This window comes from Podarcis muralis, chromosome 12 (genome assembly GCF_964188315.1).
Source record: "Podarcis muralis chromosome 12, rPodMur119.hap1.1, whole genome shotgun sequence".
NCBI lineage: Eukaryota > Metazoa > Chordata > Lepidosauria > Squamata > Lacertidae > Podarcis > Podarcis muralis.
Window position 1 is genome coordinate 49,857,539 of NC_135666.1, and position 25,084 is coordinate 49,882,622.

The following is a 25,084-nucleotide window of genomic DNA, read 5'->3' on the forward strand; positions in this document are numbered from 1 at the left end:
ATGGGGGGCAGGCTCTCTGCTTAAGCATACGTCTTCCAGAGCCAGCCCAATCCCCAGACAGATTGGTTAACCCTGATGTGCCCCAGATCCCCGGCCGGGGACTGGGAGGGATAAATGCCCAATGCCTAAGCCAAGTTCTTCTTTCATCTGAAAGTTGAATAAAGTTGTGGCCAATTTTAATCCCTTAACACGTTGTCACGAGTCATTATTCCACCCGGAATGTCGCCTGGGGTCAGAGGGTCTCCGCCTGGGCACACAAATGGATCACGCTAAATCTTTTGCAGACCTAAGTAGTATTGAAAGCAGGATTATGTGGGGCTGCGCTTATGGCACGAATGAGCACAAATAATCACGAATGTGCCATAAAAAGTACATTTGGAGAGGGGGCGTACCAGAGCCTTGTATCACTCTTAAAGATGAACAAACTTGACAAAAGGTGATGCAGCTTGTTATATACTGAAGTTCTCACCCTGGGCCAGCAGGGGGATCCTGTAGATAGTTCAGGTCCACATATGCAAATAAGGGATCGAAAGTGACATTCAGTGATTGGATAGCTACAGAAAGTTGTTACAGTTACGTTGTACTGGAGCTCTATATAAGCAGGCTGGCTGAACCCTTCAGTTCAGTTCTGTTCTGGCCTATGAATAAACAAGAGCTGTTTGAAGAATCGCTGTGTCGTCTGATATGTTCACCCACAACTTAACACAGCTCTCTCATCCTTTGGCAAGATCCCAGAACTTTAAATGGATGACTTCAACGCATGCAGTCGTAGAAAGCTTTTTAGTCCTGTTTCGGTAAGCAGTCGCTGCAAAACATCCACATAACCCAAAACACGCCATGTATTGCTTTAACATGTTTATAAGCAATGATGTTATATCTGGAATGTTTCCTAAAACCTGACATTTAAAAACTGCCTACAAGTTGTAGAATGGGATATGCCTGCCAAGACAAGAGTCACTTAAGTCACCTCTTTACTTGTTTGCTCAAATGTTAGTCATAACCCAAGGCTATTTGTAATAAGCGTCCGTGGAGAATGGTGTGATCATCCCAATTTGGCTCCTATGCACCCACAGACTCTCCAAATTGGAGAGTGTCCCAGCGTCTGGGCACAGCATTGGAAGGACAAACTGTTTTTAACGCTCACCCCTTTCTTATTCTGATTCAAACTTCACCAAACCTGGTGCAAACACTGTACCAAATCCTGAAACCTAAGAGAACGCAGCTGAAGAAGAATTAACTTGCAGTCATTCTTCTGCTTAAACAGTTGGGTGTGCATAAAGTAAATCTAGGCCAAAGAACTCCACCCTTTTACAAAACAGAAGATGAGCTGTGAGTTAAATATTTTAACGAAACATAAAAATAACCAGATGTGGAATCTGTGGATGGAGCTTGAAACTTTATACAGTAATGTATTGTTTATTAGGCACAACTCTCAGCATTTGATAAAACGCGACGATGACAAATAAAATGTCAATTTGTTCCCTTTTTGTGGCACCCAAAATCTGCCACCTGAGAGTACTGCCTATGTCTGCCATAGTGGTAGGGCCAGCCCCACAGGTTTACTTGATATGAAATGTACCATAAAGGACTTAACTGTACAACAGGATGAATGAAAAATGGAATTCAAATGTTATTTAAATGAATGTAACTAGAACTCTTGCTTTTTTAAAAACAACAACCCACAACCCTGCCAATATATTCTGTAATGCTTCCTGTTCCTTCAAAGCTACATTGTCAAGGAAATAAACAACAATCTGGCTTTTAGAAGACATCTGAAGGCAGCCCTGTATATTTTACTATGCATTTGTTTATGTTGAAAGCCCCCCAGAGTGGCTGAGGCAACCCAGTCAGGTACAAGTATCACTATCACTATTATTATTATTATTATTATTATTATTATTATTATTATTATCATCATCATTATCCCTTGTTTGTAGATTGTAGGGCCTAATCGAAGCACTACTGGCGCTGCAGCAAGTAAACACTGGTGGAATCATGCTGCAAGCAGAATTTCACTCACAAGGTACAGTGGTACATTGGTTCTCAAACTTAAGCTGTTCCAGAAGTCTGTTCCAAAACCAAAGCGCTCCAAAACCAAGGCACGCTTTCCCGAAGAAAGTAATGCAAAACAGATTAATCCGTTCCAGACTTTTAAAAACAACCCATAAAACAGCAATTTAACATGAATTTTACTGTTTAACGAGGCCATTGATCCATAAAATGAAAGCAATAATCAATGCACTGTACTATAAAATAATTAAGACAGTATTGTAGATGATAAAAATTGAAATTAACTTTTTTCTTACGTGCACTATTGATAGTCATGGTTTGGATGGGGGGCTTTTACCCATTTCCGCAGTCACACAATCAGTAGCTGAACTGGGTTCCACACAGTTGCAAAAACAAATGAACCGAAAAAGCCACACAAACAAAAAAGCGAAATAAATAGCAAAAACGAAAGCACTAAACTTAATCTGTTCCGGAAGTCCGTTTGACTTTTGAAATGTTCGAAAACCAAAGCGCAGCCTGTGATTGGTGCAGGCGCCCCGGAAACAGCAGCAGACAGCCGCATCGGACATTTGGCTTCCGAAAAACATTTGAAAACCAGAATACTTACTTCCAGGTTTTTGGCATTTGACAACCAAGGCTTTTGAGTACCAAGGCGTTTGAGTACCAAGGTACCACTGTAATAGCAAAACCTTAGTTAGCATCTGACACAGTCCTTTATGGCTTGACAAGGCTTTAAAACAGGGATGAAGAATTGATGGATGTGGTTTGACCAATTCACATCTGCCCAGCCAGCATAACCAATAGTCAGAGATTCTGAGAGCACCATCTGGAGGGCCCTCCATCCCTGATTTAAAGTCTTGAATATGTTATTCCTATCAGGTATTTTAAGTAGAAACGCATGTGCTTAAATTGCTTAACAACAGGGGTTGTTTTCATTGAACAATCTCAAAATGTCACCTGAAGTGAGACTTTAATGCTATCTTAATTGGGTCAAATGAGGCCTCGTTAGCTGATTAAAAGAAATTTATCCGTTTAATATTCCCACTTCATCGTTCTGGAGTGCAGACGGCGCTTCCCTTTCTTCGAACATCATAAAACCTAATTGGAAACATGCATTCTGTAAGAAATCTTTTAAATGTGCTTCAAATAATGTGTGTGGCTTTGATTTGAGAATGGTCTTGGCAGCAACCGGCTTGCCGCAAATTGAACCACATGCTGAGGAAACCGTTCCTTTCTTGGTGGCCTTCAGTGTGTACAGAGAAGCTGGATCTAATTATTTGATTTGTTTAGACTTAGATTTATTGGCTGCTTTCCCACCCAAATAGCACCACAGAAGGGGCTTGCAACAAAAGAATTGAGGCTCCAATCCTGTACCAATCCTGTACCCACTTAACCAGGGAGTAAGGAAGGAGGCAATTTAACAGCCAGGGCCAACCCTACCATTAGGCAGAATGAGGCTACTGCCTCAGGTGGCAGGTTCTGTGGGGTGGCGGTAGAAGTGTTGGAAGCCAGAACTGGATGTGTTGCATGGTCCGTCTTGGGTCCGCTAAGTTAACTTGCTGTCGCAACAACTGCAACAAGAGTACTGTTAGCCCAGAAATGGAAACAAGAAGAAATTCCGATGAAAGAAGAATGGCAGACGAAATTAATGGACTATTCAGAATTGGACAAAATGACAGGAAGGATTCAAAACCTGCGGGACCAGGGATTTACAGAAGACTGGAAGAAGTATATGAATTATTTGAAGAGCAACTGTAATCAACAAATTACGCTAGTAGGACTACAAGAAGTTTTGTAAGGAGAAATATCCGAAGTGTTACAAAGTAGAAAAAGATAGAGATATTGGTTATGAGTTTGAAATGCAATTGGGAAGATAAGAAATGCATACTGAGAGATTAGATTGGAAAATTTTCAGACAGGATTGATGGAAGTCAAAAAAATTGAATAAGATGTAAAAGTATGTTTAATTACTGTTGGAAATGATATGTTAAAAAACTAATAAAAACATTATATGGGGAAAAAAGTTGCTGTCAACTGGTGTTCAGGAGGAAAATATCCCAACAGCAGTGTTGGTAAGATTCCTGACACCCCCAAGGAAGGCATTTTGTCATTTACCTCAAGCATAAAAAAATATAATGGACCGTCCTGTCTGAGCATCACAACTGAGTAAGCTCCATCCCATCGAACCACCAGCTGTGCTTCTAATGGAGGTGGCAAATCAAGTAGGGCCTCATCCAAAGACCTTAGTGAGCAGGCAAGGTAATGTGGAGGAAGGCAGTCCTTTAAATATCCTGGTCCAAAATGGCTTAGAGCTTTAAAGATAAAATAATAATAATCATCATTTTATTATTTCTACCCCACCCATCTGGCTGGGTTTCCCCAGCCACTCTGGGCGGCTTTCAATTAACATTAAAAACAGAATAAAAACATCAATGCTTAAAAACTTTACTAAACAAGGCTGCCTTCAGATGTCTTCTAACAGTCAGGTAGTTGTTTATTTCCTTGACAACTGAAGGGAGGGCGTTCTACAGGGAGGGTGCCACTACTGAGAAGGCCCTCTGCCTGCTTCCCTGTAACCTCATTAACATAGACCTAGGAGCTGCTTAAAGACTGTTACTAGAGCCAGTGCTGAGCAGATGGGATTCATTTGTTTCTGATAATTGCCGCCTTCACAATTTTAAATAAAGCCAGGATTCTAGACATCAAAGCAAATACCACAGAATTCCGGGCTGGGCTCAGACATCGCTCACAAAGGACCAGCGCTGTCCCTCTGTTGTTATGTCTTTTCTTTGCCTGTGTTGCTTTTGGAAATGGAGACAGAAGCTTCTAAGGGGCCGCTCCAGATGTTCTTTTTATGGTGCGTTCCTGATTATTTGCGCTGATAACAGTATTAGTGGGCTTGTACGCAATCTTGCTTTCAGTATTGTTTGCACCTGTTAACATTTTGGGAAGGACCGACTGCTTTGTTTCCAGTCAATGCATGTCCCTGCTGAAATCTTGTAACTTCTTCTACCATAAGTGTTCTGGGGGGTTTTTTTGTCCCACTTTTGCCGTACTATAGCACAAGGGTGCCCTCCCAGATGGCAATGACCTGTCAATGTCGGAGGAGCACCACAGAACAATTAATAAAGCTGAACATAGCTGTCAACTTACAGATTTGAAAATAAGGGACCAGCAGCCTTGAAAATAAGGGACCAGCAGCCAAAATAAGGGATTTTAGTCAACCAGTTAAAAGGGACCAGGCAATTTTGGAGAGCAGCGCCGGTTTTTAGCCCTTCGTTTCCAGAGGTTGCTGCTCAAGACACCAGCCGATGAAACACTGCAATTAAATAACTACAAGCAGCAACCACTTCTCGTGCAAAACGAAGTCCAAGCTACGAAGATGCTGCTGCAGTTCTGTATCTTTTCTCTCCTGCTCCATCTGCAGCTCTCAGTTCCATCAGACGGGGAGGGAGGAGGGGGGGGGGAATAGCGCCTGAAGTAAACCCACAGATCAGACCATCTATGCTAGGTCTACCACTACAAATCTATGGGAGAAGCGCTTTCGGTCTTTCCCTTGTAGCCCTTGGAGCACCTGCCCACGCCTCCGCCTCCTCCTCTTCCTCCTCTCTCTGAACTGCTTTCTCTATGGTTGCCCTCGCTCTCCTCTCCTCTCAAGGCTCCTCAGCAATTCATAGGCCATGCCAGGCTGCCCATCTCATCCGGGTCCTTCAGCGGCACAGTCGCAGTACAGCCTAGCGGGAGCGGCAGCGAAGACGCTCAGGAGGAGGATGGCGGCAGAAGGGACCGAGGCTCCCGCCAGTCCCGGTGGGGAGGGGCTCCCAGGGGCCGAGGCTGGTGAGAGGAGGCTGGAGGGGGGCGGGGCGGGCAGCCGAGCAACACACTTGGAGCCTCCCTCCTCCCTGGCCGGCAGGGAGGGAGGGAGGGAGAGGAGCTGCTTCCTTTGAAACCCGGGAAATTTAAGGGACATCCATCAATAAGGGACAGCAGCGGGACATGGCGCTGGGATAAGGGACTGTCCCTCCAAATAAGGGACGCTTGACAGCTATGAAGCTGAATGATGTGTAGATGGTCCAGTATACAGTGGTACCTCTGTTCTCGAATGTCTCCGTTGACAAACATTTCAGGACGCGAATGCCGAAAACCCGGAAGTAAATGCTTCCTGTATTATTTATGCAAATTGATTTTCTCTGGAGTTAAAGATCTGACCGGGACAAACCTTGTTATGTTGAGCTTGTATGTTGCACAATTTGTATACGGTGTCTGTTTGATAATGTGTGGTTTGCTATGCCTAATAAAGGATCTTGATTGCTAAATACTGCCGTTTTCGAATGCGCCTCGGATTTCAAACGGCTTCCGCTGTCTGTTTTTCAATTTTCTCAATTGCATTTGCAGCCAGCCCTTTGTGCATTGGTTTTCAAAGGTTTCGGAACTCAAACGGTCTTCCGGAACGGATTACGTCTGAGAACCGAGGTACCACTGTAATCCCATAAAGGTAAAGGGACCCCTGACCATTAGGTCCAGTCGTGACCGACTCTGGGGTTGCGGCGCTCATCTCGCTTTATTGGCCGAGGGAGTCAGTGTACAGCTCCCAGGTCATGTGGCCAGCATGACTAAGCCGCTTCTGGCGAACCAGAGCAATGCACGGAAACGCCGTTTACCTTCCCGCCGGAGCGGTACCTATTTATCTACTTGCACTTTGACGTGCTTTCGAACTGCTAGGTGGGCAGGAGCAGGGACCGAGCAACAGGAGCTTACCCCGTCGCGGGGATTCAAACCGTCGACCTTCTGATCAGCAAGTCCTAGGTTCTGTGGTTTAACCCACAGTGCCACCCGCGTCCCTGTAATCCCATAACGAATACACTATTTTTGCACCCATCACATATCTGAAAGGTTGTCATGTGGAAGATGGAGCAAGCTTGTTTTCTGCTGCTCCAGACAGGGGTCAACAAACTTTTTTCAGCAGGGGGCCGGTCCACTGTCCCTCAGACCTTGTGGGGGGCCGGACTATATTTTGGGGGGGGGGGGGAATGAACGAATTCCTACGCCCCTCAAATAACCCAGAGATGCATTTTAAATAAAAGCACACATTCTACTCGTGTAAAAACACACTGATTCCCAGTCCATCTGAAGGCCAGATTTAGAAGGCAACTGGGCCGGATCCGGCCCCCGGGCCTTAGTGTGCCTACCCATGCTCCAGAGGTTAGGACCCAAACCAGTGTTTTAAATTACAAGGAGATTCTAACTAAGCACTAGGAGGGACTTTCTGACAGTAAGAGCTGTCCATCAGACTACCTTGGAAGGTGATGGACTCTCCTTCATTGGAGAGAAATACAAAACAGAAAGAGAAAAAGGTTTCGCAAGAGTAGGTTGCTGGGGAAATATTATGGCCAATTACTGAAGCATAGTTGCTGCTAATGAGATGCTCCCCATCACAGACCTCCAAGTAGTTTAATACAAGCACAAATGCTCTCAGGTTTTTCCATGTACTTTTAAATTTCAGAACTCAGCCCATTAATAAAATGGGGGGGAAAGTTATGAAAATAGCAAATCTTCAAGTATGTTTATTTGAAATCTAGGCCAGCCTTGAGTTTTTGGAGTCAAAGAGGTTGATGGTAAAACAATATTTTACAGCCCATATTTTTAGGGTGTATTGAAGTGAAGGGGAATGTTTTCCACAGCTGGGTGGAATTTGCTTTGGTGGTTGTTCAGATGGGGCTCATATACTTTGTCACCAAGTATTTTTCTTGCACAATTCTAAATGTGCTTTAATTTGCTCCCAGAGTTGTCGTCATCGCTATGGTACAAGTTACTAGAGAGAGGTCCTTTGCCAAGTTACATAACTGACATATGTAAGCACAAATTTTCAGCGACAGATTCATGAACAGTGATTTATAAGTCAATGACTTTTGACACAACAGATTCTGTGATGTACCGGTATATAGACAGCTCATACATTTTTTAAAAACCCCAATTTGCTGAAATAGGTCCAGATTTTGTGAAATCCCAATACGTAAAAGAAAATTAAGCAAATTTGACCACATTTGTGCATATATTTTTTTGCATGCATGTTTTGTAAATTCATGACCTAGACTCTCTTTCTTCCTCCTTACCGGTGACCCCAGTCTAAGTTACACTGACATCCAGCTGGAACCAATGGAAAATTACAGTATTTTTTGCTCTATAAGACTCACTTTTTCTCTCCTAAAAAGTAAGGGGAAATGTGTCTGCGTCTTATGGAGCGAATGCAGGCTGCGCAGCTATCACAGAAGCCAGAACAGCAAGAGGGATCGCTGCTTTTGCTGTGCAGCGATCCCTCTTGCTGTTCTGGCTTCTGAGATTCAGAATATTTTTTTTCTTGTTTTCCTCCTCCAAAAACTAGGTGCGTCTTGTGGTCTGGTGCATCTTATAGAGCGAAAAATACGGTGTTTAATTCACGGGTTGCCAGCCTGGTGCCCAGGGGCACCATGGCATCTGTGAGTGCTTTCAGTGGTGCCCTTGAACAGGTGCCTCAGACTTAGCTTTCATTTTTAAGAAATATGCCTCTAGAAAGAATATTATGGGGTGAAATGTACAGGTATCTTCTCGAAGTGTTTTCTGTGAAATGAAAGTGAATGTGGTATGGACCCTTGGCTATCTTCTCCTGTTGCTTTAAGACATCCGCAACTGATCCACTGTGCCACAATCAGGACCAGCCGGGCACAGCTGACTTATCAAGCACAAGCCTAAGCCTAAGCTTGCTGGAGGCATCTGTCTCATTTTCATAGCAGCCATTTTGTGATGGGTCACCTCAGAACTCTGTCAAAATATGTGAATAGTGTCTAGGGTGCTGTGAGAAAGTAAAATGGAAAAAGGTTGTTACCTAAATGTGAAAGCAAGCTTAGTGGGTTTAAATCAGGGTTTTCAACCTTTTCGGGTCCATGACCTGCTGCAGTGGAACCTCGGGTTACAGATGCTTCAGGTTACATACGCTTCAGGTTACAGACTCCGCTAGCCCATAAATAGTACCTCTGGTTAAGAACTTTGCTTCAGGATGAGAACAGAAATAGTGCTCTGGCGGCGCGGCAGGAGGCCCCATTAGCTAAAGTGTTACCTCAGGTTAAGAACAGTTTCAGGTTAAGAACGGATCTCCAAAATGAATTAAGTTCTTAAGAAGAAGAAGAGGAGTTTGGATTTGATATCCCGCTTTATCATTACCCAAAGGAGTCTCAAGGCGGCTCACATTCTCCTTTCCCTTCCTCCCCCACAACAAACACTCTGTGAGGTGAGTGGGGCTGAGAGACTTCAGAGAAGTGTGACTAGCCCATGGTCAACCAGCAGCTGCAGGTGGAGGAGCGGAGACGCGAACCCGGTTCCCCAGATTACGAGTCCACCACTCTTAACCACTACTCCACACTGGCTCAGTGTGGTGCAACCCAAGGTACCACTGTACATTCTTCCTGCAGCACCCCTTTAGGGCTCAGGAACCCAGTTATGTCCCCCCTTGCCTGCAGAGCTGCCAGCCCCTCACTCTTTTTCAAACACCCTCCCTTGTGGAGTGTTCCCTCAGCCTCTCCCCTCTCCTTGGGAGTCCTCTGGGCAACCACAGTGGCCACCCCTGGTCTCTGAGCTGCCCCCCCTGCCTCAAATAGACAGGCCTCCTACACTGCCCCGCAGGGGCCTGGAAAGCACCCCCTGGCCAGACCCAGAGGCACCATTCGCCTGGGGAGCTTGTAGCCAGGGCTGCTGCAACAAACAGCTGTGCAAGCCTTTGGGAGGCAGAGATGTAAGAGGGCATCAGAGGAAGGGAAGTTTTTAATGATTAATGCTTTATTATGTTTTTATATGTGTTGGAAGCCACCCAGGTAGATGGGCAGGGTACAAATATACTACTCCAGTGGTACCTTGGGTTACACACGCTTCAGGTTACAGACTCTGCTAACCTAGAAATAGTACCTCAGGTTAAAAACTTTGCTTCAGGATGAGAACAGAAATTGTGCGGTGGCAGCGGGAGGCCCCATTAGCTAAAGTGGTGCTTCAGGTTAAGAACAGTTTCAGGTTAAGAACGGACCTCCAGAACGAATTAAGTACTTAACCCGAGGTACCACTGTATTACTAATACCTTTTGAAATTCCTTCCTTATATTTTCAGCCAATTGTGCCCAGAAGGAAGTTAATGTAGCTCGGAAATAGAGAGAGAGAGAGAACACACTTTGCCCCATCAACATATGCAAAATGTCTTTTTTTAAAATAAAAAAACGATCTTTATTCTTCTGCACAACAGAGTGAAAGCTCTCAATAGCACCTCCCCTCCCTTCCTCTTTACACCAGTATTGTCCAGTATTATAACTTAGGCTGAGACAACTCTACCGAACTCTTATTTTAGTGGAACAAAAGGTGTGCGATGGATTTATTTGGGTTAATTTGGCCATAAGGAGCTGTAACGTTTAATGAAAGGCAGCTGTGCTAAAGCACTTTCGGTTTGGCGTCCCCCCAAAGATGATAATAAGGACAATTCTGCAAAAGCTGGTTTAATTTGGTGCAATCAGCAGGAAGGGGAAAGGGTCGGCAGGAAGAGTACATGCGACGAACAACTAATGAGTCTTAAGGATCGTATTATTTTGGCAAAGTTGAAACGCCGCTCGACTAATGAAGTCATCCTATTAGGCTTTGGATGTAAAAATATAGATATCTATAACTCATGCCTCAGTGAGAAAAATGTAGCTGCTACTGAGCGGAATGTAGTTTTTAGCCGATTAAAATGCAGCACAGATGTAACTCGTTCTGCCAAGCCATGTTTATCTGCCAAGAGTATATGAGGGTATGTATGAGTTGCATATTTTTGTGTAGCTCTGTTCCTGGGGCCAAGTGGAACGCCTTGACCTCCTCGTCCACAGCGGGTGTCCCACCTTTAAACTATCATGAACTGGCACACATATGGCAACTTATCTCTGCACCTCTTGTCAAACCACTTGCCAGTGGCGACCCCCGACAACGTGGCGCAGTTTTCCAGTTTCCCACCATCAGGCTGAGTGGTGATCTCTGTTTCCCAGTTCTTGAAGCCGATGCTGGTACTTGTCATGTCCACCCATCTCCCTTCGGCGGCCATGTCGTTGATGCCGAGCCAGATTTCCGACTGGGCCCCGATGCTCTTTCTCATGTAGTCGTACAGAGCGTCGTTTTCGTCTCCCGTCTGAGGGGTGCTGAGGGTGCCGCCTTGAGAGATGCAGTCTTCGCTGGCTTCGTGATAGGTCTTGGCGTTGGGGAAAGCCAGGAAACACTTCAGGTTGACCTTGGTGCCTTTCAGACAAACTAGCGAGAGACAAAAAGGGGAGGAGATGGTGCAGGGAGACAGGGGAGTCAGAAAAGGAACCATGTGCTTTGGAGTGCAATGCAGTGGTACAGCAGTACCTCGGGTTACATACGCTTCAGGTTACAGACGCTTCAGGTTACAGACTCCGCTAACCCAGAAATAGTACCTCGGATAAGAACTTTGCTTCAGGATGAGAACAGAAATCATGCTCCAGCAGTGCGGCAGCAGCGGGAGGCCCCATTAGCTAAAGTGGTGCTTCAGGTTAAGAACAGTTTCAGGTTAAGAACAGACCTCCGGAACGAATTAAGTACTTAACCCGAGGTACCACTGTACCTTGGTTCCTGAATGGCTTAGCTCCCGAACAAATCAGCTCCCAAACCCGGAAATAAGTGTTCCAATTTGCAAATGTTTTTGGGAAGCCGAACGTCTGTTTCGGCTGTCAGCATTGTGTCCGGGGCCAATCAGCCAACCAGAAGCCGCGCCTTGGTTTGCAAACGTTTTGGAAGTCGAACGGACTTCCAGAACGGATTGAGTTCGCGAACCAAGGTACCACTGTACTAGCTCTGTTCGATGTATCTGCAAGGAAAGCATTTCTTACTCTTTCAATTTGAGCAGGGTTTCCCAAACTTGGGTCTCCAGCTGTTTTTGAACTACAATTCCCATCATCCCACCCTTGCTATATAGGGATGATGGTGGTTGTAGTCCAAAAACAACCAAATTTGAGAAACACTGCATTAGACTTAAAAAAGGATGCTGAGAGCAGTGGCGGACCTACATTTTGGGGGGAGTGGAGCCCTGAAGCTTGAACTGTTGTGCGGGCCTCTTCGCAACCAGCGATGAGGTCCGGGCAACCGCTGTCATCTTCTTCAACGGGATTGTTCCACAACAGATCACTAAACGTTTATGACATCTGTGTTATTGACTCTCGAACTTTGGGATTGTTGACAACAAAAAAATAATTATTTTGAGTCATGCGGCTCAAATTGGGTCTACTAGACCTTAAAATTTTAAGCAATGTCTGGGACCCTTCTAGAATTAGGGGCTTACGACTCATTCGTTTCAAAGTAGATCTGCCCCTGGAAGAGGGTCTTGGAAACACAGCTGTCCTTGTGAATGGTAGTCAGTGCCCGTTAGCTCTCCAAGTTTTGGGGAGGCCTTGGAGAAGAGTCCTTCAGCGGGCCACCTTTTCTGAATGGGTCCTTCTCCTCCACACTGCTGCTACTGCCCTATTCCTTTGGACCTAAACCACACAACCAGGCAGAGGGAGAAGATGAGGTGCCTCAAAGGTTGCTCCTCCTTGGTCCTCTCATTCCTCAGTCACTCAGCAGGGAGAGGAACAGGAATCAACATGAATGTGGAGGAGCCAGAGGGATCTAGGGACCGGCCATGGTCCATCTGAAGAGGTGCAGTCCTCAGCATGTGCCATATGATGTTAGTGACCCCTGCTGCAGTACAGAAGGGGTGAAAACATTAATAATAAGAATAATAATTTATTACTTATACCCCGCCTATCTGGCCGGGCCTCCCCAGCCACTCTGGGCGGCTTCCAACAGGATATTAAAAACAGAATAAAACTTCAAACATTAAAAACTTCACTAAACAGGGCTGCCTTCAGATGTCTTCTGAAAGTCAGATAGTTGTTTATTTCCTTGACATCTGGAGGGAGGCCATTCCACAGGACGGGCGCCACTACCGAGAAGGCCTTCTGTCTGGTTCCCTGTAGCTTCACTTCTCACAGTGAGGGAACTGCCAGAAGGCCCTCGGTGCTGTACCTCAGTGTCTGAGCTGAACGATGGGGGTGGAGACGCTCCTTCCGGTATACAGGACCGAGGCTGTTTAGGGCTTTAAAGGTCAGCACCAACACTTTGAATTGTGCTCGGAAACGTACTGGGAGCCAATGAAAGTCTTTCAAGACCGGTGTTATACGGTCTCAGTGGCCACTCTCAGTCACCAGTCTAGCTGCCACATTCTGGATTAATTGTAGTTTCTGAGTCACCTTCAAAGGTAGCCCCACATAGAGCACATTGCAGTAGTCCAAGCGGGAGATAACCAGAGCATGCACCACTCTGGTGAGACAGTCTGTGGGCAGGTAGGGTCCCAACCTGCGTACCAGATGGAGAAGGTAAACAGTTGCCCTGGGACAATATGGATCATTAGAGCCTGCTCCCTGGTCAACAAAGAATGGAGGACACAGCATATCACACATGTTTGGAGCACTGATTGAGAGGAAATGCAATGCAAGCTACAAAATTGCCTTCAGCTGTTTGCATATGTCGCTTTGAACAATGCTGTTCACTTCGCTCCTAGAGCGAGGATAACAACATTAAGCATTTGTCTACAAAAGCTCTTGTGTTTTTTCTGCGCTTGCAAGCTGGTTTCGGAGCTTGGATGCCTGACCCACAGAGGCTGACTGTAAGGAAGAGGACAGGCAGAGTCTTTTAAAATGCTGGAGTGATTTTGTTTTCTAACCACTCTCCCTTTCCATCTCTGCAACCAGGCGGGGTGTGAGGCTGCAGCAACAGAACAAATCAGTACATCTGAGCTTTAGCATAATGGGAAACTAGTTAGTGCAAACTATGGTGCTTCGTATCGTAGTTTAAAATCCAGATTTATTGATCCCAAACAACCTATGGTTACTGAACAGTTAATGTTAATGTACTGGAAATACAAATAAACCAGACTTTAGCTAACACATCACGGCTTAATGTTATGTCATAAATAGCCTTATTTCACAAAGTGAGGCCATTTTGTGGCGTATGAAAAATTATAGGCTATTGGGTTTTGTACCTGTTTGAAGTGCTTGCTTTTCCTTTAACAGAGCCACCTCCTGGGAGATATTCTCTAGCTGCTCCTTCAGGTCTTCAAACATTTTGAGGCTTACGACATCTGCAAAGCAAACGAAGAGATTGATGATCATGTCTGCCTACACGGAATGAATGCAATCACATTTATGAATGGAACCAGAACTTCCTCCCTCATTGGCAATATAACAAAGAGTACAATGAACAAAGAAGAAAGCAGCGTATTATGCAGCGTTTGTTATAGAGAGTTTGCAATAGATGGAATCAGCAAATCGTAACAGGTCCATGCAGTAAAATGTCCCACCTTTGCTGCGTATCACTTCCATGGAAGTTGATTAGAAACTGGTATTCCTAGCAACTTTTCAACGTTCCCTACTCTTTCTTACCTTTCCTAATACTTTATTTGCTTTCCCTCTTTTATATCAATATGTTTTATATTTGTAGCACAATGCCCTCATCTTAATATGTCCTGTTTGAATTAAGTGGGAGGCACTGTGGTCTAAACCACTGAGCCTCTTGGGCTTGTGGATCAGAAGGTTGGTAGTCCCCGTGATGGGGTGAGCTCCTGTTACTCTGTCCCAGCTCCTGCCCAGCTCCTGCCAACCTAGCAGTTTGAAAGCACGCCAGTGCAAGTAGATAAATAGGTACCACTGTGACGGGAAGGTAAGCAGTGTTTCTGTGCACTCTGGCTTCCGTCACAATGTTCCATTGCACCAGAAGCAATTTAGTCATGCTGGCCACATGACTTGGAAAGCTGTCTGTGGACAAACGCTGGCTCCCTTGGCCTGAAAGCGAGATGAGCACCACGACCCCAGAGTCACCTTTAACTGGACTTTACCCTTTTTTACCCTCAAAAATGCTACATTAAGGGACGCAGGTGGCACTGTGGTCTAAACCACTGAGCCTAGGACTTGCCAATCAAAAGATTGGTGTTTCGAATCCCTGTAACGGGGTGAGCTCCCGTTGCTCGGTCCCTATTCCTGCCCACCTAGCAGTTCGAAAGCACATCAAAGTGCAAGTAGATAAATAGGTACCACTCTGGCGGGAAGGTAAATGGCATTTCCGTGCGCTGCTCTGGTTCTCCAGAAGCGGCTTAGTCATGCTGGCCACATGACCCGGAAGCTGTCTGCGGACAAACGCCGGCTCCCTTGGCCAATAAAGTGAGATGAGCGCCGCAACCCCAGAGTCATCCGCGACTGGACCTAATGGTCAGGGTACCTTTACCTTTACCTAATGCTACATTATGTTTTGTTGTTGGCATCTGTGCCTCCAGGGGTGAAGTCAAAGTGCTGGAGAATTACAGCACCTGCTTTGGAGGCAGGGACCAGAAATTTGTAACTGCTGCCTCCTGCGTAGTTTCTACTGCATTATCAGCACTGAAGTGACCTTCCTGGGGTGGAAGCCTGGGCAGTGTGTTTGGAGCTCCTGGGATGTCCAGATAATTAGACCTCTTGGTCTCACTGATGTGGATCAAAGGAAAGCAGAGTGATATGTTTGGCACCAGCTTGGCTGCAGGAGTTGTCCAAGGGAGGCATAGAAGATGCCATCCAGCTGTCTTAGGGACTCCACTCCAGATTTGTGTAGGGTTTACTCCTTCGCCTTTTCTTCTCCCAAAGATGTCCCACAAGGCAGCGGGTATGTTTTGTTCAATTAAGTACAGTGGTACCTCGGTTTTCGAATGTAATCCGTTCTGGAAGTCTGTTCAAGTTCTGAAACATTCGAAAACTGAAACCGGAAGCCTCAATATGGAAAACTCAGAACGGACACCATGTTTCCTCAAAACAAAAAAATATTCCTTCCAGTAGCACCTTAAAGACCAACTAAGTTAGTTCTTGGTATGAGCTTTCGTGTGCATGCACACTTCTTCAGATACACCCGAAACACGAAAGCTCATACCAAGAACTAACTTAGTTGGTCTTTAAGGTGCTACTGGAAGGAATATTTTTTTGTTTTGACTATGGCAGACCAACACGGCTACCTATCTGTAACTGGAACCATGTTTCCTGTTCGACTTCCAAGGTGTGTTCAAAAACTGAGGCACTTGCTTCCGGGTTTTCGGCATTCCGAGTTCCGAAATGTTTGACTATGGAGGCATTTGAAAACTGAGGTACCACTGTATTCTACATCATGGTTCCTGCAAGACAACTGACCATTATAAATAAACAAGGCCTGTGTAAAACAGTGGCCAGGAACTTGTAGGGAAACCAACCCCATATAACCAGCATGATTGATTCTAATTAACACATGAAGTGGTTAATGCTATAGAGTAAGCTGACCTGCCTGGCTTAGCCTAGGTCACTTCCCCTCACCTCAGAAGGAAATGGGCAACCAGACCCCTTGTTGTACTCAGTTTACATGTGGATTTGGTGTGTGAGGAGGTCTGAGCTGGTTGCTTCAGCTCAGCCGCATGGCTTTAACCAGCCTCTCTTGTTTTTAGGCAAGAATGGAATATGAAACTAGTGTTTTTGTATACCTGTAGTTTAGGAACTTCTGCTATTTTGTAACCAAGCAACATTTTATTGCCTGTGCGTCTTTTCTGACTGCTATACTGTATGGAAAAACGCATGAATCTGAGCTTTGAAGAGTCTTGTAAGTAAAGCATTTTATGACTTACTAAATGTGAAGTCTGTCTGTGTGCTAGGGAAGTGGGATACTTTGGAAAGAACCATTAAAAGGGACAATTTTGGGGTTCACTGGAAAGGCAGGTTTTACAGCCTCTATTTCCATGCCTTTCTTTGCTGCATGTATTGCAATGTTAAATTTCTGCAGTTGTTCTTCTCACCAAAGAGTACTTGCCCCAAACTTGGGTCTTGGATTCCAGGATTCCAACAGAACTTTCCAAGTTGGCCTCATCCTTTTAAAATTATTTCTGCCTTTTTGCTCTAAAAAAAAGGTTGCCTGAGGTGGTTTGTACATGTGTGAACAACATCTGAATAGATGGAACAACATCCATGCAACATAAGAGCATGTGGAGAAATGTTATTGTGGCAGGATGTTCCACAGACCCTGAAATATAAAAACAAAAGAAGCCCAAATATCTAAATGTGGTTATAAAAAGTACTGGGGGATCAGTTTCTGTATATGGTTCACATGGAACCTAAAATTTCCTCAAACTTGATAGCCTTATTTTTATCAAATGTCAATTATCGCCTGCTAAAAAGCAAGAATTACGAGTGGGTCTTAAAAATATAAAAGCAAAGAATGAGATGTGGATGCTTTAAGTCATTGCTCAATTAACTTTAATGGGTTCCACTAACTTTGAATTAGTCATTATTAGTTTGGCTCCTCTTATCAAAACACATTTTTATCACTTATTATTATTATTATTATTATTATTATTATTATTATTATTATTATTATTATTATTTCTGTTGGGAGCCGCCCAGAGTGGCTGGTGAAACTCAGTCAGATGGACGAGGTATAAATAAAATATTATTATTATTATTATTATTATTATTATTATTATTATTATTATTAAATGTCTACATTGCGGTGCCGTAGTCTAGCCATCATTCATTGCAATATTATCTCTGTTTTAAATCACAGTATGTGTGCAACTGTTCCCAGTATGTGTGCAACTGTTCTAGCTACCAGCCTTAGGTGCAGCAATAAAACTGCTAGCACATTTGCAAAGCTAAGCAGGGTCTGGTCTGGTTTCAAATTGGATGGGAGACCGGGTGCTGAAATTCCTGCATTGCAGGGGTTTGGACTAGATGACCCTCAGGGTACCCCTTCTGATTCTACCATTCTACGATTCTATGAATGCGACATGATCCTCGCTCTTCTTTCTTGTGGTTCTTCATTTTTAACCTGGACTTGGACCAGACAGCTTTTCAAAATAGAAGACCATCCTCTGCAAAGCAGGTGACATGCCCCCTCTAGTTAGCAATGCGATTTGCACATATTGTGCATGAGCTTATTTAAACACACACTGGTTATGATCTGAAGGCTCTGCCACAAAACCAGAAAAAAAAATCTGCCTAGATCTCTTTCAGTCTGCCATGCAATATTGCAAAACCCAATTTAGATGACTGTCATATACAGTCATATCTGGAAGCAGCCCAGAGTGGCTGGGGCAATTCAGTTAGATGGGCAGGGTACAATTATTATTATTATTATTATTATTATTATTATTATTATTATTATTATCAGTGGTTCCCAACTAATGGTCCCGAGGACCCCAGGGGGTCTGCATAACCCATTCACATAACAAAAAGTACCATAGATATATTGAAATTTTCAAAAGTAGGGGGCCCGTGGCTTGGCTTTTGAAAAACAGGGGGTCTGTCAAAAAAAAGGTTATTTATTTATGCCACTACTGCAGCTCGTGTTCTGTTAGCCCCAAAGTGAATCGAGCAAAGTCACAACTAGAAAGAAAGACAACTTAAACTGATGGAATACGCTACAGCTTGCAGATTTAACATACACAATAAGAGAAGAAGAACATATGTTCAAAGAAGACTGGAAAACGTTTACTGAATATATGTGTGAAAATTGTGTACATTTAAAAACACTGGGAGCATTAAGATAAATTCAGCAGTGTAAATAAGTTTTGGTGGATGTAACAATGGATTACCAAATAGTTTAGTTCATGTAAAACATGTATGGTATGCAAAATGAAATGGAATGGAAAAGGAAGAAGGGAAGTCATTGATTTAAGGTGGTTTAAATGAATATTTTAAAATGTGAATTAGAAATATTTAATAAAAATTATAGTAAAAAGAAAAACAGGGGGTCTGCAGTACTTAGCTAATTGGAAACCACTGGGCTGGATAGCGTGGATAAGGGGAAAGGGGTGATAAGAAGTGTTACTGTTTCTTGACCTTTTAATAAACCCTGTTTGGAGAGTCATTTCAACACAGGATGAGGTAGACAGCAGGGCACAGATGACACCCTTTTACACATGCAGCTTTTGCTAAACTGTACAAACTCAGTGGGAGAAACACAGTTGAATGCTTGTGTGTGTGTGTGTGTGTGTGTGTGTGTGTGTGTGTCTATCTATATCTATCTATCATCTATCTATCTATCATCTATATCTATCTATCTATCTCTATCTATCTATCATCTATCTATCTATCTATCTATCTATCTATCTATCTATATCTATCTATATCTATCATCTATCTATCTATCTATCTATCTATCTATCTATCTATCTATCATCTATCTATCTATCTATATCTATCTATCTCTATCATCTATCTATATCATCTGTCTATCATCTATCTATCTATCATCTATCTATCTATCTATCTATCTATCTATCTATCTATCTATCTATCTATCTATCTATCTGGGGAGCTATTGGGAAATTCCTTCTGGTTCTCTTACCTTTCTCTGTCTTCTTCTTGGGTCTGATGATCTGCTGAGTTGTCAATTGTACCACAGAAATGAGGCAGACCAGAAGGCAAACACCTCGGAGCTCCATCGCTGTCCGGCTGCTGTTCTCAAAGGGAGTGGAGGAGCTGAAGTGAATTTGAGCTGCCCTGAGTCGAGCTTCTTAATGTGGGCTTTAACCAAAAATGCCTGGCCAAGAAATAAGTTCCAGATTATTCGGTAAGCAACGCAGCGACTGGAGCTTATTTTTACAGATTGTTGGGAGAGATCCAGTATCCTAAGAGCTTTCGGACCCTCCCATAAACACAGAGGGGAGTGGAATGGGATGGGGGTTTTTTTAGGTCTTGTACAAACTTGCAAATGAAATAACTTGAAAATGAAAATGTTCATTTCCAATGGATTTATTCGGGCTCCAAAAGTGCCAACTTTTTTCCTGAACGAGTCTGTGCCTAACAGCCAAGGTTGCCAACTTTTGAGTCTGCCGTGCTGCTGGTTTTCAGTCACCAGCTTGGATGATTTTTCAAGGAGGATTGGACAAATTCATGGAGGGCAAAACTAACAGTGGCTACTAGTCATGATGGCTATGTCCTGCCTCCACGGTCAAAGGCAGTCATGTTTCTGGATGTTAGGAGACAGGGCTCAAGTCTTGCTTCCCAAAGGCATCTTTTTGGCCACTGTGAGAACAGAGATGCTGGACTAGGTGGACCATTGGCCCAATCTAGCAGACTCTTCTTACATTCTTAAAAGGTAAAGGGACCCATGACCATTAGGTCCAGTCACGGCCGGCTCTGGGGTTGCGGCGCTCATCTCGCTTTATTGGCCAAGGGAGCCGGCGTACAGCTTCCGGGTCATGTGGCCAGCATGACTAAGCCGCTTCTGGAGAACCAGAGCAGCGCATGGAAACGCCGTTTACCTTCCCGCCGGAACGGTACCTATTTATCTACTTGCACTTTGACGTGCTTTCAAACTGCTAGGTTGGCAGGAGCAGGGACTGAGCAATGGGAGCTCACCCTGTAGCGGGGATTCGAACCGCCGACCTTCTGAATGGCAAGTCCTAGGCTCTGTGGTCCCTTCTTCTTATATTCTTAGGTGCTTTTGATATCACCTGGGCTATACAGTGGTACCTCTGGATGCGAACGGGATCCGTTCCGGAGCCCTGTCCGCATCCTGAAGCGAACGCAACCCGTGTCTGCATGTGCCGCGATTCGCCGCTTCTGTGCATGACGTCATTTTGACCATCTTCGCATGTGCAAACGGCGAAACCCGGAAGTAACACGCTCTGTTACTTCCGGGTCGCTGCAGCACTCAACCCGGAAATACTCATCCCGAAGCTACTTTAACCCAAGGTATGACTGTACAGAAATTCGGAGACACATTAGCAGTGTTCAGCTTCACATGATGCCAAGTTTCATCTGCTGATTTCTGTAATCTGTTGGTAAAGGCACAACAGGAAGCTGAGCCACGTTTTTTCCCCTGGTAAGCTGGTAAGCCTACTAATGGTTGAATTGGAAATTCAAAAGGTGTAAGGTGAAAAAAAGTTAAAGGACCACTGGACGGTTAAGTCCAGTCAAAGGGACTATGGAGTTGTGGCGCTCATCTGGCTTTCAGGCCAAGGGAGCCGGCGTTTGTTCACAGACAGCTTTCCGGGTCATGTGGCCAGCAGGACTAAACCGCTTCCGGCGCAACGGAACACCATGACGGAAACCAGAGCGCACGGAAATGCTGTTTACCTTCCCACCACAGTGGTACCTATTTATCTATTTGCACTGGCGTGCTTTTGAACTGCTTAGGTTGGCAGGAGCTGGGACAGAGCAACAGGAGCTCACCCCATTGCAGGGATTCGAACCGCCAACCTTCTGATCGGCAAACCCAAGAGGCCCGGTGGTTTAGACCACAGCGCCACCCTTTGAAAAAGGTGTAACAGCATGGAGATAAACTGGTGGGCATCATTTTGAGGCACACTACTCTACCTATCACAGAGTAGTTAAAGGCAGGGGAACACTGCCACAGGGCTTGTAATCAAAGCCCTCACCTAGGAACTGAACCTACTTGGAGCAAGATTTTCCCGTTTGGCAATTTAGAGATGGCCCCTAAAGGCAGCCCCTAAAGAGCTGTTTGACAGTGCAACGGTCTTCCTTGGGAGGTTACGGACTCTCCTTCCTTGGAGATTTTAAGCAGAGGTTGGATGGTCATCTGTCATGGATGCTGTAGTTGAGATTCCTGCATTGCAGGGGGGTTGGACTAGATGACCATTGGGTCCCTTCCAGCTCTGCAATTCTATAAGCAACCAGTTACATTTGTCACAATGCATTTTAATGGCCAGCGTACCCCTACAGCAATTTATAGGAACTAATGCTCTCCAATGGCCACTTAGTGGCATTCTTTTTAACAGGTCCCGAGTTTGAACGGCTCAGACTTCAGTATCCCAGGAAGCTCTGCAGATGCAGCCAGCAGGTAAGAAAGCACAGAGTTGTCCCTAACACTACAGTAAATGGACACAGATCTCCATGTGGAAAATGGAACAGAGGGATGATAACAACAACAACAACAACAATAATAATAAATTTTATTTATACCCCGCCCTCCCCGGCCAGAGCCGGGCTCGGGGGAGGCTAAAACCGGTAAAATTACAGTAAAAACATAATAGGGGGAAAAAACCAATTTAAAATACAGGTTAAAATGCAATTTAAAATGCAGCCTCATTTTAAAAGTAGCCCATAGATCAAAACCATAAGGGGAGGGAAACATAAGGGTCAGGCTGAGTCCAAACCAAAGGCCAGGCGGAACAGCTCTGTCTTGAAGGCCCTGCGGAAAGATGTCAAGTCCCGCAGGGCCCTGGTCTCTTGTGACAGAGCGTTCCACCAAGTCGGGGCCAGTACTGAAAAGGCTCTGGACCAATCTAACCACTTTGGAGCTTGGGACCTCCGAAGTGTTGTCATTTGTGGACCTCAAGGTCCTCCGCGGGGCATACCGGGAGAGGCGGTCCCGTAGGTACGTGGGTCCTAGGCTGCAAAGGGCTTTAAAGGTCAAAACCAGCACCTTAAATGAATGGCTGGACATTTCAGGTAATGGAACAAGACAGATATAACACCCAGCTGGAAGAAAAAACAAACAGTGACATCACTAACCATTCTGGGAATACAGTGGAACCTCAGTTTTTGAGCGTCTCGGAAGCCGAACGCCAAAAATCTGGAAGTAATTGAACAGCTTCCGAGGCATGTTTCTCCATTTTTTTCAAAGGATTTTGCTGACCACCCATTGATGCTCGGTTTTCGAACGTTTCGTAAGTTGAATGGTCTTCCAGAATGGATTGCGTTCGAAAACCGAGGTTCCATTGCAGTTCTAGGAAACAAGCAGGTATTGCAAAGTGGTTCAGTAGATGAGAACTAAAGGATAACTGTTGGAAGAAAGGAAAAGAAAGTGCAGAAAGGAAATAGAAGTTAAGAGATGGGCCTTTTCAATTCCCATTTTGGACACAGCCAGATTCCACGTCTGCAACAAATAAACATGATAACTTTGGTTGATTAGGAATTGCAATTCTTAAGGGCTGCATTATTAAATTTAAATCTTATCTCTTAAAATGGAGATTCTATCCATACTCCAACAGCTGGTTTATATATACAGTGGTACCTCAGGTTAAGTACTTAATTCGTTCCGGAGGTCTGTTCTTAACCTGAAACTGTTCTTAACCTGAAGCACCACTTTAGCTAATGGGGCCTCCTGCTGCTGCCACGCTGCCGGAGCACGATTTCTGTTTTCATCCTGAAGCAGAGTTCTTAACCTGAAGCACTATTTTTGGGTTAGCGGAGTCTGTAACCTGAAGCATATGTAACCTGAATCGTATGTAACCCGAGGTACCACTGTACAGGGATGATATCAAACTGACAGCTTTACACTTATGCTTACCTGCATTTATCCGTCGGAAGCAAGCACTTACCTGGTTATAAAAGATTGCCCAAATCTGAATATTAATCTCTTGGTGACCTGAAATGCTAACTGAGTTATATTTAATTAGGTACAATTTGTCTCCTGCCTCCCATGAATATTCAGGGATCTGGTGGCACTGCTGTTTGTGTAAACCAGTCTTGATATTCCAGCTGGGAGTTATGATGGCCCCATAGGAGGAAAATTCTAAGGATTGGTTCATGTTTCCCTCCTAATGGGGAGAAAATGAACTGAAAGAGCTTGGAATATGTGATTTGGGACACACTAACTAGCTACCTTGAAAAATGTGCAAAAATGAACAAGAGCAAAGATTTTGAAAGAATAAACAACCAACTGCTGCTCTTGAACAAGTTTTTTTGTGTGTGGTGTTGATCTGCATTTTATCTCCCACTGTTTTGGGAAGAATGCTTCTACAGCAGACACAAAAATATTTTACAACCACCAGATAGGCTATTTCTTATACTCTCTTAAGCTCCGAGGAGCTGCTGAAATCCTTGGTTTATTCCACGAGGCTTTTAGAGCAAAAGCAATTTAATGTTTCTGGGACAAACACCGAGCTCTTTGCTCCACAGATGTTTCCTTTTATTGCTCCACTGGACACATGACAATGAAAACGTGGCGATAAGTGCGCAGCAACACATGGAAATTTCCACCAGCCGTAATGGCAACAGCTGCCATGGCAAAAGCCTGTTCAAGAATCAGACAGGAATTCCGGCTGGGTGTGCAGGCTGTTGCCTGTCTGGAGCAACGTCTTCATGTATTTCTGTGCCAAGGAATGCATCTTGCCAACCAAGTGGGCAGACCTCTCCTGGCAGTGTAGAACAGACAGTTCACCTCTGAGCCATTTAGCTTTGAGTGCAGTTCTTTAAACCAGAGCACAAATCATTCTGATGTCTTTTCCTGGGCTAGCGAGTCCCCTCTCCCGTGCGTCGTCAGTCCTTTGTCATTTATCAGTTCTTTTGGGACAGGAGCAAACTGGCTTTTGCCATTAACAAATCCACACTGGATCATGGTATTGTGTCGGTCCAATCGGCAGAGAAATGTATTAATCTCGGCAGAGGGGAACCATTTACAATGTTTATTGACTCGAAAGAGGCTTTCGATTCTGTTTCAAGAAAGATACGGTGGGATTAAACTAGGATAGACATCCACAGACCAAAGTTTTCTTATTCGTGACTTGTACACTCAAAACAACTATTCAAGTCCACTGCGGTCAGCAGGGACAACTGCCACATGGAGATAATCACAAAAAGGGGAGTCAAACAGGAATGTATTTTAACCCCGTACTTATTGTATTTCTGAATGATATTGTTTCATCACTGCCAATGATCTCTCTCCAAAGCTGTGGTTATATGTAACGATGATTTTCTCTAAATCGTAGGGAAAGTTTTATTAGGCACTACTAAAGGGGAATACTTTGCAACGGGCTAAAGAATTTAAGTAGTGTGAGCTCCATTTTCAATAGAACCTTAAATGGAAACTTGAACCTGTAAACTACGATGTTCTAATTCTTCTCTGGAAAAAGCTCAGGCACTTTTCTTGTGGGATATGCAGCCACCTGTTTGGAAGCCAGAGCATGAGTCCAGACACTAACATTTTGGTTGTGTCTTCATTGCTCTGCATCAATATCTATTTTTTATATTATATTTTTATTAAATTTTCAACAAAAATAAAAAACAAACAACCACAAATAAAATTAT

At 44.3% G+C, this 25,084-nt stretch overlaps 1 protein-coding gene across 1 annotated transcript; it reads right to left on the minus strand.

Annotated features, from left to right (window-relative positions):
- Positions 1–10,503: 10,503 nt before the first annotated feature.
- Positions 10,504–19,729, minus strand: CLEC3B (C-type lectin domain family 3 member B). Its single transcript, XM_028751417.2, has 3 exons — positions 19,434–19,729; positions 14,089–14,187; positions 10,504–11,300 (listed from the first exon to the last, which is right to left on the minus strand). Exons 1-3 carry the CDS (start codon positions 19,528–19,530, stop codon positions 10,900–10,902), a joined length of 597 nt encoding a protein of 198 aa, XP_028607250.2. The 5' UTR covers positions 19,531–19,729; the 3' UTR covers positions 10,504–10,899.
- Between the last annotated feature and the right edge of the window lie 5,355 nt (positions 19,730–25,084).